We start from the raw sequence: 14,346 nt of genomic DNA, 5'->3' as shown, positions 1-14,346 counted from the left end.
TTTTTGAGTAAGCCAGAAAAAAAAAAAAAAAAGTGATTTTTTTACTCTATCCTGCCAACCCCCAGACTCAGTGGGGAAAAATGCAGAGTGGCCCTAGTCCAAGTGGCCAAAAAAGGCTGTAACTGGCAACTTGGCTGAGTCCAGCACTGGACATCAGGTGGAGATGGTGTCCCAGCAAGTCGTGTTGTTTTTAAGTTCCTAGTTTATGCCAGGAGCCATACTAGACTCTTTAGTCAGGGGTTCTTATGTTTGGGGGGTGCATGTGGACACTTGAGGTAGACTAGACTATGAACTTCCCGGAATTATATGAAGAATTTTGCATGTATGAATATTTCTAGAGGGATAATCCATAGTTTTCATCTGATTCTTAAAGAAGTCTTTAATGCAGAAGGAGTTAAGAATAAGTGCTTTACTTCTGTTACCTCTGTCTGACACCCTGGCTCCCTGCTGCAAGGTGGGCTATCCTTGTTTCACATGCCTCCACTTAGAGACCGGTATCTAAGGCTTAGCCAGGTGAAGTAACTTGCCCAAGGCCATACTGTTAGTAAGAGGTAGGGTCAGGGTTCAAGCTCATGTCTGCCTAGCCCCAAAGTCTGTGTTATTACTATTGGAAGGCCCTAAAGTGAGGAGAAGTAAAGGGATACAGATTTTACTTTTGATGTCCTTAGTTTGATCAGGGAAAAAAGGAGGAACAGGGCAGGTTAGACAGTCACCCTCCACAGGGTCCAGCAGAGGCAGCTGTTCTGAGGTGTTTACCTAGGATCAGTAGCTGGGTGTTCTCAGTCAGCTGTCCGTGAAGATTGGCTGCCCTGCAGGAGTACAGGCCCTGATCCGAGGATGACACATTTGGGAGCAGCAAGAAGCCCTCGTGCTGATGGGGAGGGGAACCCAGTTTGCTTTTATTCCTGAACCAGGTGACTTCAGCTTCAGGCACACCTAGGAAGAAGAAAAGAAACACATCAGCCAAACACAGTCAGGTGAACCCAGAGCCTCTTGTCCCTCCCGGGGGCTGCTCTGCAGGAAGCATCTGCCTGGGCGTCTTCTACCATCGTTTGGCCAAACTAAATAATGCCGTGGACATTTTAATTGTCTCCAGTTCTTTTGCTTTTTAAAACTTACACTGACGAGGCAGGAAGAGAGAGGCCAGTTAAAAGAAGAGGAAGCAGAAGCAGCTGGTAAAGGGTGGAAGGAGAGAACCCAATTCTTTGGAGAAAATACATTATCAAAACATGAGGACCAAACGTGTATATCAATGAAAATGAAGGATCTACAACTACAGGAAACAAACATAATGTTGAGTAAGAAGAGCCAGACGTAAGATACATACTGTATGATTTCATTTCTGTGGGGAGAAAACAAAAACTGTTAGCAGTCAGGGTGGTGATTCCCCCAAGAAGGTGGGAGGAATGGGAAGGGGCTGTGACCGAGAGGGGACAAGGGGCTTCATCACTGGCAAGACTGTTTCTTCACCTGGGGCTGGTTTGCTGGCGAGTGTTCACTTGGTCCCTTTCTGCTATGTGCACTTTTCTGTATAGCTATTATATTTCAATAAAAGGTTAAAAGCTACAAAACATTAAAATATAATGTATGAACTAGGCAAACGAAAGCCGCTAGATCCTTCCCAGAGTTGACACTCTATGTATTTTTGGAAGCCTATGTATCTTCTCAGAACAGGAGAACACGAATGGATGGTATCAGTAGCAACACACACACACACACACACACACACACACACACACACACACACACCCACACCCCCCCCCCCCACACACACCCACACACACACACACACACACACACACACGACAAAAGGAAAGTACTCTGCCCTGACTTGGGATGGGTGCCTGTGTTTGCAAGTCTATGCTTTAGGGATAGCCTGATTTCCTCAGCAAATTTCCTTACGGTTGACATGACAGTAAGAAGGCCCCAGCTTAGGACAAGCCTTCTAGACGGTGTTCATAGAGGATCCACAGGCACTGAGTAAGCTGGGAGATGGAAAGTCTGTGGCATTGGTTCACAGTTCTCCAGGGAGCAGAAAGCTTCATCCCTACATTGCCCAGCCTGCTGACCTAACTCACAAAGTTTACTCACAGAACTCTCCAGCATATATCCAGGGCATGTTTAGAATGTCAAATCCTGGTAAATGGGGTCACAGCCAAGAACAGTCAAGGAGCCAGGCCTGCAGTCCAGTGCTTTCCCTGAGTTGGGGCTTGATTTTGCCCTTGGGGCAAAGGCAGCATTGCCCTTAATGGCCAGCTGACTGTTGAGGACACTGAAGTCTTCAAGGAGTTACCTGTGTTTCTGCTACTTGTCCTTATAACTGGCTGGAGGAAGAGAGGCCGGGCTACTGAGAGGGGCTGGAGACTTGGATACTGCAGCCTTGTATACTCCTGTCAGGAAGAGGCATGCGCTAACCCAGCTCAAATGATATGACACCTGATGCTCAAGTGCATGAGACAGGCAGTCTGGTGTCATCTCTAAATACACCTGGAGGAAAGACACAGGTGAGGGGCTGAAAAGCCGAGTTTTCATCGTAGCACCACTAGGGAGAGCAAGAGCATCATGATGACTGCCTATGCCAGCTTGGACTTTGGACCCTGAGCTCAGTTTTTACACTAAAAAAAAAAAAAAAAAAAATCCACAGCATTCCAGGAGAAAGCGTCTGAAAAGCAAGTTGAAGAAAAACACTCCCTGCCATTTCTCTCCTGAAAACACAAAGAAAAATGAGGTCCTACACACCATTTTCTGCAAGTATTCATCTGCTTTCCCCTGAATTGCTCACCTGTAGCTCTTCCTGCTGGCATCTTCCTTTGAGGAGGACCGTGGGCAGCAAGCACACAGTCCCTAACAGGCACTAAAGACTGTTCTAGAGCAAGGGAGGCAGAGGAAGAGAACTGGACTGAATGGACCTTTAGTTCCATCAACAAAAGGGTGTTGCCTAAGTGCATAGCAGGGTGAACACTCTGTCTCCATGGCTGTGCCATGGTGCCTGGCAGCTCCTGCAGCAACTCCCTGCTGCCCACCCATGAGTTCTTCTCTGGCCACCAGGGCCTCGCCTACTGCAAGGCAGCCAAAGACAGAGAGATGCAGGCGGGGAGAGAAGTCAAGAGTGAGAATGACAGAGAGAAGGGGAGATAGCAGAGGAGGACGAAGAGGAGAGGAATGGGAGGGAGAGGAAGAGGAGGGGGAGGAGAGGAAGGAGAGAGAGGACCCAGGCGTGGAGAGAGACCCGGGGGCTATTCCTCACTTCCCCAGGAATTGACTGTAAGCTTCCTCCGTTCCCTTTATTACTCTTTGCCTTACACCCCCATAAAATCAGGCTTGCTGGAGAGAACAAGACTGGGTGCATACCAAAAAGGCTGGATTCCTCTGGTGAGCACAGGCAGTTCAGAGAAGAAGTGGAAGTGTTTAAGACAGCAAAAGGTGGAAGGAAGTAACCTCCAGTCTCTAAAACTGGAACCAGAGAAGTGACAGTAGACCCGAAGGAAGAGAAATTACGTGGGAATCCTTCTCTAACCTATTTATTAGCAAACCTCTCTCAGACTCACTTGAGCACACACTTGCGTCATGAATTTACTGATGTTGGTATTGCTGCTGGTGGCACATTTTGGGGACTTCCTGCTTGGGACTGTGGGCCTTAGGCAGAGAGTGACATTAAGAACATGTTTTGGAATGACAGCCTTCCATGGCTGGTTCTGACATTACAAACATAGCATATGGGAAGAGGAAATGTAATTGAGACATCACAGACTCTTTTTGTTTTTCTCTCAAGAGATGACAGTGATGCTTAAGAAAACTTCACCAAGCTCTCGAATGTGCCACAGAGTCCTCTGAAAAGGTACCAGATACACATACCTAATACTGATGTTCAGAATACCTTGATATCAGGAGGGTACCAGGCTATGCAAAAAATAGCCTTTAGAACACATTAGAGGGGGAAATAACATGCTTTAAGCCAAACATTTTGTAAACATAATCACTTATTTTTCACAATAATCCTATGAGACAGGTACTACTATTAGCTCCATTTTATAGATGGGGAAAGTGGGGCTCAAAGAGATTAAGAAATCTGCCTAAAGTCACATTAGCCTGGCTCCCTGAATGATTACGGGGGGCAGAGTCCCTGTTTCCCCCATGCCCTACCACATGGCCAGTCAGTACCCCACCAATGGCAGGGTGGGAATCGAGCTGATACTGTGGGTCCCAAGGATCGCCTCTTAACAAGCACACACGTCTGCCTGCTATTATGCCAGACTGCCTCGTTAGAGAAAATCTGCTCTGCTGCTTTATTATTTCTCAGCGGGCAAACCCTTAAATACTTTCCTCTTTCAGAAGTAACCTTTCTGCTGTAATTGCAACATGAAGGTTGTTGTTAGGAGGGAGGTTTCTAGAATCCACCCATGCTGGCTGTGTCAGCTCTCTCTTGTTGTTGAGAAGCTCGGTCAGGTTGTGGGAGATTATTTTTTTCTAGCCTGTTGTAATGTGATAGCACATTCTACAGATAGAAATGTCTGACAAATGATGGAAAATACACTTGACCACAGCACAAAGTCCAAAACGTTGTTATTGACTTGTTACTTGCACAGGCTCCACACTGGACTCCCAGGTATTATCTGTGTCTAAAAAAGGCAAGGAAAAGAACTCGTGCTTGCTTTTTCTTGTTGTGGCATCTCTTATCAACACTACAATGCTCTCCTCGTTGCTTGAAAGGATCAATTAATGAGTCTAGTCATAATGGGTTATAATTACAAGGATTACTGCCTTTAATCTCCACTAAGCTGCCAGGTCAGGTGACACTATCATATTCTTTTTTAAAATCCCAGACAGGATATTCTTATTAACTGGACCACTTGTTATATTTGGAAGGCTGCTTGTATCATGGCAACTTGTCAACATCTCGAGGTGGGGCATCCACTCAAAGGTGTACGTTTCACAATAAGTTCTAGAATCTTTTTAGGTGGGAAGTGGGGTAGAGTGGGTTGGTGCAATAAAGGAGAAAGAATACAGTAACTCAAGTGTCAGTGTTGGTGATTATTCTAAAGAACCAGGGCAGTCTGGAAAGGAGGTTTTCACCCTTCTGCGTTTCTCTGGACTGACTGTGGCAGACACTGACAGCCGCTCACAAAGCCCGTGTCCTTCCTTTTCCTGCGTGTCCAATGAGGCTGCACTTCCCAGCATCTCTTGTAGTTGTGAGTGGTCATGTGACTAAGAAAGAATGTGAAAAAGTAGCCATTTGTGCTACTCCTGGTGGTGGGCCTTACAAACCTTCCAACTGTCCCCCATACTTTGTTTCCCTCTTCTGGTTCACAGGATAGAGATAACCTGCAGGGAGACTCTGGAAGGCATCTGTTCAAGATAACAGAGCCACCAGCATCCTGTGACCCTGAATGACTGTGTGCAGCGGATCTTCTCCAGCTGACCAGGAACACTTTGACTCTTAAGCAATAATAAACTTCTATTGTATTTGAGCCATGACACAGTTGGGGGATCTACCTGATACCAGAATAACCTATCATAATTCATATGTCACCTGTCATTAGCTCCTGAACTATTTATTTCGGCATCACCAGTCCTGCCAATCTTATCTCCTAAATCCTTCAAAAGCTTCTCTTGCTCCTAGGATAAAAACCTAAAACCGTACCATGATCTATGAGCACATGTAAGATCTAGCCCCTGCCTCCTCCTCCCCTGCTTCCCAGCCTCATGTCATGCCACTTTCTTCTCTCCTGTCTCTACTACAGCCACACCAGCCAAATTTCACTTAACATAAACTCAACATGCTCTTTCTACCTCAGGCCCTTTGCAAATCCTGTTCCCATTGACTGAAACACTTCCTCCTTCCCTGATCCTTTATCTCCTACTCAGTTTTCTGAACTCTTTTCAAATAGGCAGCAAGTATGGGAGAGGAACAGTGGATGGAATGTCTTTTCAAGAAAAAGCCCATCATACTCATTGCTTAATGCTTTTCATGCTGAAGAGCTGGAAAGAATTTGTGGGGCTGCATTTTACAAGTTGAAGGAGTATGTGTACAAAAAGTTGTTCAGTGAAAAACCGCAAACAACTCTAACATGTACGGAGACAAAGTCAGTCTAAATTAATTATGTAATATTCTTAAAACAGATTTATATAGCCATAACATTATGCTTATGACACAGACAAACGTTTAGTATTGAGTGAAAAGGGAGCAGGAAAAATGTAAAAATTAAGGAAATATGCTACAATGTCAACTGTGATTGTTTGGAGAGTGTGACTTTGAACAAGTTGTTTTCCTTCCTTTTGGGATTTTTTATTTTTCTGTGTTTTCTAAAATTTCTGCAATACTCCAATATTTCAGAAGAAAACAACAACTGTATCTACATATCATGTTGTATTATAATTATGTACAGTATTTCATAACTTCTCTCCTCTTCCCAGACTGAGCTTCCTGAAAATTGTATTTTATTCATCTTTGTCTCCTTGGATGAGGCCACATCTAATCTAACCTGGATTAGATATTCAACAAAAATTGGCCAAATGAATAATACGAATGAATTTGACACGAACTCTTTCTTTAAGCAGGCCCTTACCTCCCTGCCTGGGTTGCTAATTCTCAAGCTGGTGTATTGCAAGCCACTGGCGATGTTATTGGGGTTCAGAGAATCCTACCTAATGAGTCAGGAGGTCACTAAGTCCCCTGACTAGAGCTGGGGTAGAGATGACCATGAGTAGCGAGAGCCATAAGAGCCACTTAAAGCAGCAAAGTAAAAGTAGTTCCATCTTCCATTAGCATTTAGCATCACAGCTGTCAGTATTTTGACTGGAGACTCAGTTCAATGTTTTCTTTGTCCAGCAAATTCACTGTGTAATCAAAAGCAGGTTCTTTCCCACCTACTTTGAATAACTATCTTGTTTAACAAAAGGCACAATGACAGAGACACAAAGATTTATTTTAGTTAAGCAGGATTAAAACAGATGGTTCTATGGGTAGAAATAAAAATAAAGACTGGAATGTCATGACCAGGCAAAAACTGAATACAGTATAACAACCAAGGATCTCACTGTATAGTTACCAAGTGAGTCTCTGGATGATGTCCGGGAGGCAGGTCCCCAGGTGGCATGGGAGAGTGGGCCAAAGCTTGTTTGTCATGTCCTAAGCTCCCCATGGTAAATACTTCCCCACCTGGATGCTGGTTCTCTAAATCTCTTTCCAATGCCCAGTTCCTTGTTTTGCTGCCTTTCCTCTCAATCCTTTTACTTCTACCAATCCCAGCTCTCCAGAAGAGACACAACATGGTTCATCACCTCTCCCAGTGGGGTTTCATCTCTGAGGCATGTGCCCACAGTGACCAGGTGGGGAGTGACTGTTCTGCAGAAAGGGCCCTACGGCACCATCCATCCCTGCACAGAGGGGCAGCTCACTCATGGGAAGCCCTGTCAGGGCTTATTCTGTACCTAGGAGTACAGGTCCTGAAGGCATTTGGTTCTAGAAGGTTTCACTGATGAGGTTGGATGCACAGGCCAAGGGAAAAGTGCTAATGCATAATTATAAAGAAAGATTTATATCAGCTATCAGAACATTTCAGAGAAAATCAGACCTGCTGTTCTTTGAAAATAACATGGCCTAGAGTAAGATCCTCCCCTTACTTAGTCTAAAATGGGTTTTCTGGCCTTATAAATGATAAGTTGAGGTAAACCTTCAGATTATGGAGTTGAGGTTTAAGATGAAGAAACCCCCAGAGCAGGGGATGCTCCTGCCCATCCACTCTGCAGACTGAATGTAACTGGGGAACCTGGGTTTAGGTGTGGATGTGCCACAGTCGGGTATATCTGATGAGGACAGCAATCCAGAGACTACAGCTGCCCCTGGCACAAGAGCCATTTGTTTCTTCATTCCACTGTGCGAGTGAAACCCCACAATACACATCACAAATGTGTCTACAGGAAGGGGAAATAGGAACGGGTTTTGTTGTGCTGTATGCTGTTGGTTTCTGTTTTTTAGTTAAAGGTTACTATCTTTATAAAAACACATCACCACCCTCTACTGTCCACTATTCCTCAGTTCTCTGTGACCTCCCGGTCCCTTTTAGCTTCTGGGTTTGCAAGGTCTACTGGAGGGCAATGTCTATGTCACAACTCCTAACAGCACTGGCTGTTTTCTTTAATGACTCCTACCCTCTTCTCAGTCAAGTAAGCTCCAGGTTCCTGTGGCTCACCTCCCCCATCTCTCTCATGTTCGTCCACTCCTTACCTCTCCACCACCACTACCCTGAGTTCAGGCCCCCATTACCTCTCCTCTAAACCCCCATGATGGCTTCTTAACTGGCCTCTCTGTCCCAGTATTGTCCTCTTCAGTTCCTCTCATGCACTGCTGGTGGCTTACTCTTCCAGGAGCGAGGCTCCTTAGTATCACTCCCTGTCTGACCTTGTCTGAACTCCCCGGCCAGGCATTCAAGGTCTCCCATGGTCCAGTCACAGCTCACCTTATTGAAGTTTAAGACCTCCTCACTATTTCAGTACTCTGGGCTCCACCCAGACTGAAGCTCACTCTGTTCCTTATACAGCCTCCAGGCTTTCCTACTCCCATGAATTTTTCCACACTCCTTTGTCCACTTGGAACTCCCTTGCCCCATCTTTGCATATTCACAGTCTCTCAGGACAGAAGGCCCCACCTCTTTCATCTCATCTGTCCCTGCCAGAATTAATCTTTCCTCTCCTAAGCTCCTCTAGCACCTTCTACTTTCAGCGTGATTGAGGTTTATGCTTTAGCTTTCTCATGAGCATTGAATCCCCGAGAGCAGAATTAGTGTCTAATTTATCTTCCTATCTCCCAACCTAGCACGTGGCTCCATTAATTTTTGTTGATGTGGTGTATCATATTTGTTGACTCGTGTATGTTGAACCATCTTCATATACCTGGAGTGAATCCCACTTGATCATGATGTATAATCTTTTTAATGTGATGCTGTATACTATTTGCTAATATTTCGTTGGTGATTTTTGTGTATATGTTCATCAAGGATATTGGCCTGTAGTCTTCTTTCTTTGCCTGACTTTTGTATCAGGGTGATACTGGCCTCATAGAATGAATTTGGGAGAATGGCTTATGTTTCAAATTTTAAAAGTAGTTTGAAAATAATTGGTATTAATTCCTCCTTAAAGATTTGGTAGAATTCAGCAGTGAAGCCATCCGGTCCTGGGCTTTTCTGTGAACAACTCAACAGATGCAGAAAAAGAATTTGACAAAATTCAACATCCCTTCAAGATAAAGACTCTTAACAAATTAGGTACAGAAGGAAAGTATCTCAATACAATAAAACCCATATATGACAAACTCACTGCCAATACCATCCTGCATGGGAAAAGCTGAAAAGATGAAAGCTTTTCCTTTGAGAAGGGAAACAAGATAAGGATACCTACTCTCACCACACCTATTTAAACATAGGAAGTGCTTGCCAAAGGAATCAGGCAAGAAAAAGAAATAAAGGCATCCAAATTGGAAAAGATGAAGTGAAACTGTTCCTGTTTGCAGATGACATGACCCAATATATAGCAAATCTTAATGACTCTATCAAAAAACTCTTAGAGCAACAATGCAGGATACAAAATCAATACACAAAAATCAGTAGCATTTTTATATTTCAACAGTGAACTAGCAGAAATCAAGAAAGCAAGCCATGTGCAATGACTACCTAAACAAACAAAAGACCCCTAGGAATCAATTTAACCAAGGAGATGAAAGATCTCTACAATGAGAACTCCAAATTGCTGCTGAAAGAAATTAAAGAGGACACCAAAAAATGGAAAGACATTGCATGTTCATGGATTGGAAGAATTAATGTTGTGAAAATGTCCATGCTGCCCCAAATGATCTACAGATTCAGCGTGATTCTCATCAAAGTATCAATGACTTTTTCCATGGAAATAGAACCCCCCCCCAACATTCATATGGAATAACAAAACGTCCCAAATAGCCAAAGAAATCCTGAGGGGGAAAAAAAGGTGGAGGCATCACACACTTCCTGACTCCAAATTATACTGCAAAGCTATAGTAACCATAACAGCATGGTACTGGCTTAAAAACAGACACATGATCAGTGGAACAGAATAGAGGACCCAAAAATTGATCCATGTACTTACAGCCAACAAATCTTCAACAAAGGCACCAAGAACATACAGTGGGGGAAAGGACAGCCTCTTCAATAAATGGTGCTGGGAAAACTGGATATCCATATGTAGAAGAATGAAACTAGACCTGTACCTCTCACCATATACCAAATTCAACTCAAAATGGATTAAAGACTTAAATATAAGACCTGAAACTGTAAAACTCCCAGAGGAAAACACAGGAGAACCACTTCAGGATGTAGCACTGAGCAAAGACGTTATGAATAAGACCTTAAAAGCACAGGCAAAAAAAGAAAAAAAATAAATAAATGGGATATCAAATTAAAAAGCTTCTGCACAGCAAAGGGAACAATCAACAGAGTAAAAAGACAACCAACAGAATGGGAAAAAATATTTACATACTATAAATCCAACAAGGGATTAATATCCAGAATATGTAAGGAACTCAAACAACTTGACAGTAAAAAAAAAAAAAAAATGATCCAATTAAAAAGTGGGCAAAGGAGCTGAATAGACATTTCTTAAAGGAAGACATACTAATCGCCAATAGGTATATGAAAAAATGGTCAACATCACGAAGCATTGGGGAAATGCAAATCAAAACCACATTAGGATATCATCTCACCCCAGTTAGACTGGCTAGTATGAAAAAGACAATAACAAATGCTAGCGAGGATATAGAGGTTGTGGAGAAAGGGGAACTCTCCTACTCTGCTGGTGGGACTGTAAATTAGCACAGCCATTATGGAAAACAGTACGGAGGTTTCTTAAACAACTACAGATAGAACTACTGTATGATCCAGCAATTCACTGCTGGGTATATACCCAAAGGAATGGAAATCATCATGTCAAATGGATATCTGCACTCTCATGTGTACTGCAGCCCCATTTACAATAGCCAAGCTATGGAACCAACCTAAATGTCCATCAATGGACAACTGGATAAGGAAAATGTATATATACTCAATGGAATACTACCAAAGGAATAGAAATCATCACGCCAAAGGGATACCTGCACTCCCATGTTCACTGCAGCCCTATTTACAATAGCCAAGCTATGCATGGAACGAACCTAAATGTCTATCAATGGATGACTGGATAAGGAAAATATAGTATATAAACACAATGCAATACTACTCAGCCATAAAAAAGAAAAATGAAATTCTGCCATTTGCAGCAATATGAATGAGCTTGGAGAAAATGATGTTAAGTGAAATAAGCCAGGCACAGAAAGAAAAATTTTAGCTCTCACAAGTGGGAGCTAAAAATTAAATAAACAAGAAAGAAAGAAACTGAGAAACAAAAATGAAACAAAAATCACAATTATTCTTTGAACTTTCAGTGGGCGCAAACAGAACTGGGGTTACTACAAGTGTGTGTGGGGGGGAGTCACTGAGAAATTGGTTAATGGGCACAAAGAACGATTATGTATCATAATGATAAATAAGCTAATTATCCTGATTTGACCATCACATATTATACACAGGTATTGATGTGGGGATACTCTGTACCCCACAAATATGTATACTCAATTAAGTTTCAATTAAAAAATAAAATAATACAAAATAAATATTTGAAAGAATGAATGAATGAATGGTTTTCTCACCTGCAACTTGGCAGTTAATTGTTACATTCACTCCTCGCACTGTTTTGACAGTGCTTCCTATATCGACTGTGACTGCAGGCTTCTCTGTGTTGACCACGGTCATCCGTGACGTTTTCACTAGTGGCTTTCCTGAAGATGAGAAAGAATGTGAGATGTTACTAGACAATGGCTGTGGACTTGGGGCATTCACTTGAAACATGGGATAACCAGGAATGAATGGCTGGCCTGCTCAGGCGTTTTCTACTAACCATGTTTTCCCTTGAAAAAATTGTAAGTGCACCATACAAACACACACCCACCTATCCATCTACCACAGAGTTGTCAGAAAAAGAACAAGGGTTGAAGAGTCTGAGGATAGAGCATGGTATACAGGTTGGGATGATTTATGCACTTTAATCATTAAATTAACAAATGATCTTACACATTACATTTTTAAGGCTTACGTTTTTTAAATTAAACTTTTTGCTTTGAGATCATTGTAGATTCACATGCAGTTATAAGAAATAATACAGAGTAATCCTGTGTACCCTTACCCAGTTTCCCCTAATGGTAACATCTTACATGTTACATCATGTTACATCATGGCCCTATGGCGCGGTCCACGCCACGGCAGGATCCTAAAGGAATCAGCTTGGGCTGCCCTCTCCGAGTTGGCAAGGCCACTGGAGGGAGAGCTGTTGGCAAGACCACAGCTACGAGCACTTTCTGCAACCGTAAGGATCTCTGCCTCGGCATAGTGGTACTGCTTTTACTCTCTCTTTTGATATTTTGGTCAGCATGGCAGTTTCCTGAGTTTCCAAAAGATGCAGAAAATGACACACAAACAGTTGTTGTCATAAAATTAAATAGTCCCACCAAAGATCCGGGAAGATTGCACAATTTCAAATTGTCCCTTTTGAGTCAATTAATTATGCCAACGGATGTTTCAAAAACATCGGTCACGATTAATCATGAGCAATTGCCTTTACCAGAGAAATTAATAAATAAAAGAAGTCCCCATCCTCTTCCCACCATCTGGGTATATGGTTACATGGGATATAAAATGAGAAGGGAAAAATTTGGTACCCTCCCAGGGGATGTCCAAAGTATGATCTAAGTTGGCAAACATCATTTACTGGAGACTGTATTAATGGCAAGAGAATGGTTGGCATTAATGAGAAATTATATGATTGGGACAAACTAAGTATATGGGAATGAAACCGTAGAATTCCCTTTACTTGGTGGTGTCCAGTTTTAAATAAGTCATTAAGAATCAGGTGTTGGGATAAAAATGTATGCTGTAAAATAATTAAACCTGCAAAATTAGATCTTAGAAAAATAAGAGAGTGTAACTGGTTTTGTGAGGGATGGTGCTGTGCACAAGGACACTTTAACATTTAGATCAAGATTACAGGGCCACAGCCAATGCATACCCTTAAAATGTGCATGATAATGCTGCTCAAAGATCCACTGTTCTTTTTCCATATGAACAGTAGGTTCATTCCATTATAACATAAAATCATTACACCCCCATTAGAATTTAAATGTTAGCATTTTTCCTCTTAGCAAATTTGTACTTACAGTTAGCAATAGACATAGGTCATATGATAGTACTGTCTATCACTTTGTAAGCAATAGTCCCACCCTGTTAATAGGGTAGATATTAACCACAGCTTGCCAACCGGAAAAGGTCACAGGTTAACTTCAGGACAATGAGAAGATGGTCCCAATCTGATAATCTGATACCAAAAGGAAGAAGCACGAGCTAATCACCTGAGATGTGCTAAGGAAAAAAAAAAAAAAAAACTGGCTTCCCCTGTCCTTTTTGAATTATTAATTCAAGCTTACTGATGTAATAAAAATAGTACCCAAAAACCCCCTGCAGAGAAAAATATAAATAAAAGGCATTGTCTCATGCTCTACTGCGCTCCAGCTGCAACACGCTGACAGCCCGCAGAGAGAGAACGTGCATACTGATGCACTGAGGTCTCTGTCTGTGTTTGCTATTTTTGCTGGCTTCTTCATCCCTCTTTCAAGGACCCCCAAACTCAACTGGAGCTGGTCTTCGGCAGCCCTAATACTGGCATTGATAATGTTAAGCTGTAGGACATTCCCAGCACTACAAGGATCCCTCATGTTGCCCTCAACTCCTCCTTAACTCTTTGGAAACCATTAATATTGTCTCTGTTTCTATAATATGTCATTTCAAGAACGTTATATAAATGGAATTGTATGGTATTTAACTTTTTGTGATTGGCTTACCCCCGCCCCCCCCCCCCCCCCGAATAATTCTCTGGAGATTCTTCCAGGCAGGTCTCACATGGTATCAAGGTTGCATATATCTATAGTTCGTGCCTTTTTACTGCTGTGTAGTATTCCATGGTAGGAATGCGCCACAGCTTGTTCTGCCATTTACCTGCTGAAGGACACCTGAGTTATTTCCAGATTTTGACTATTACAAATAAAACTGCTATAAACATTCTGGTGCAAGTTTCCATGTGAACATAAGTCTTCGCTTCTCTGAGATGAATGCCAAGTGCAATTCCTAGGTCATATGGTAGTTGCATGTTTAGTTTTTTTTTAGAAACGGCTGAAGTATTTTCCAGAGCGGCTATACTATTTCACTTTCCTGCCAGCAGTACATCAGTGATCCAGTT

At 42.5% G+C, this 14,346-nt stretch overlaps 1 protein-coding gene across 1 annotated transcript in view; it reads right to left on the bottom strand.

Moving 5' to 3' along the window:
* Positions 1 to 14,346, bottom strand: part of ADAMTSL1 (ADAMTS like 1) — a 434,771-nt gene that overhangs the window by 65,923 nt on the left and 354,502 nt on the right. Inside the window, exons 21-22 of the mRNA XM_063080424.1 lie at positions 11,711 to 11,839; positions 757 to 936 (exon numbers count right to left, since the gene is read on the bottom strand). Coding sequence (XP_062936494.1) covers positions 757 to 936; positions 11,711 to 11,839 — 309 coding nt within the window. The remainder of the gene's footprint in view (positions 1 to 756; positions 937 to 11,710; positions 11,840 to 14,346) is intronic.

This window comes from Cynocephalus volans, chromosome 16 (genome assembly GCF_027409185.1).
Source record: "Cynocephalus volans isolate mCynVol1 chromosome 16, mCynVol1.pri, whole genome shotgun sequence".
Classification (NCBI taxonomy): Eukaryota; Metazoa; Chordata; class Mammalia; order Dermoptera; family Cynocephalidae; genus Cynocephalus; species Cynocephalus volans.
The sequence above is the reverse complement of the archived record's forward strand: the minus strand, read 5'-3'. Positions and strand labels throughout refer to the sequence as shown.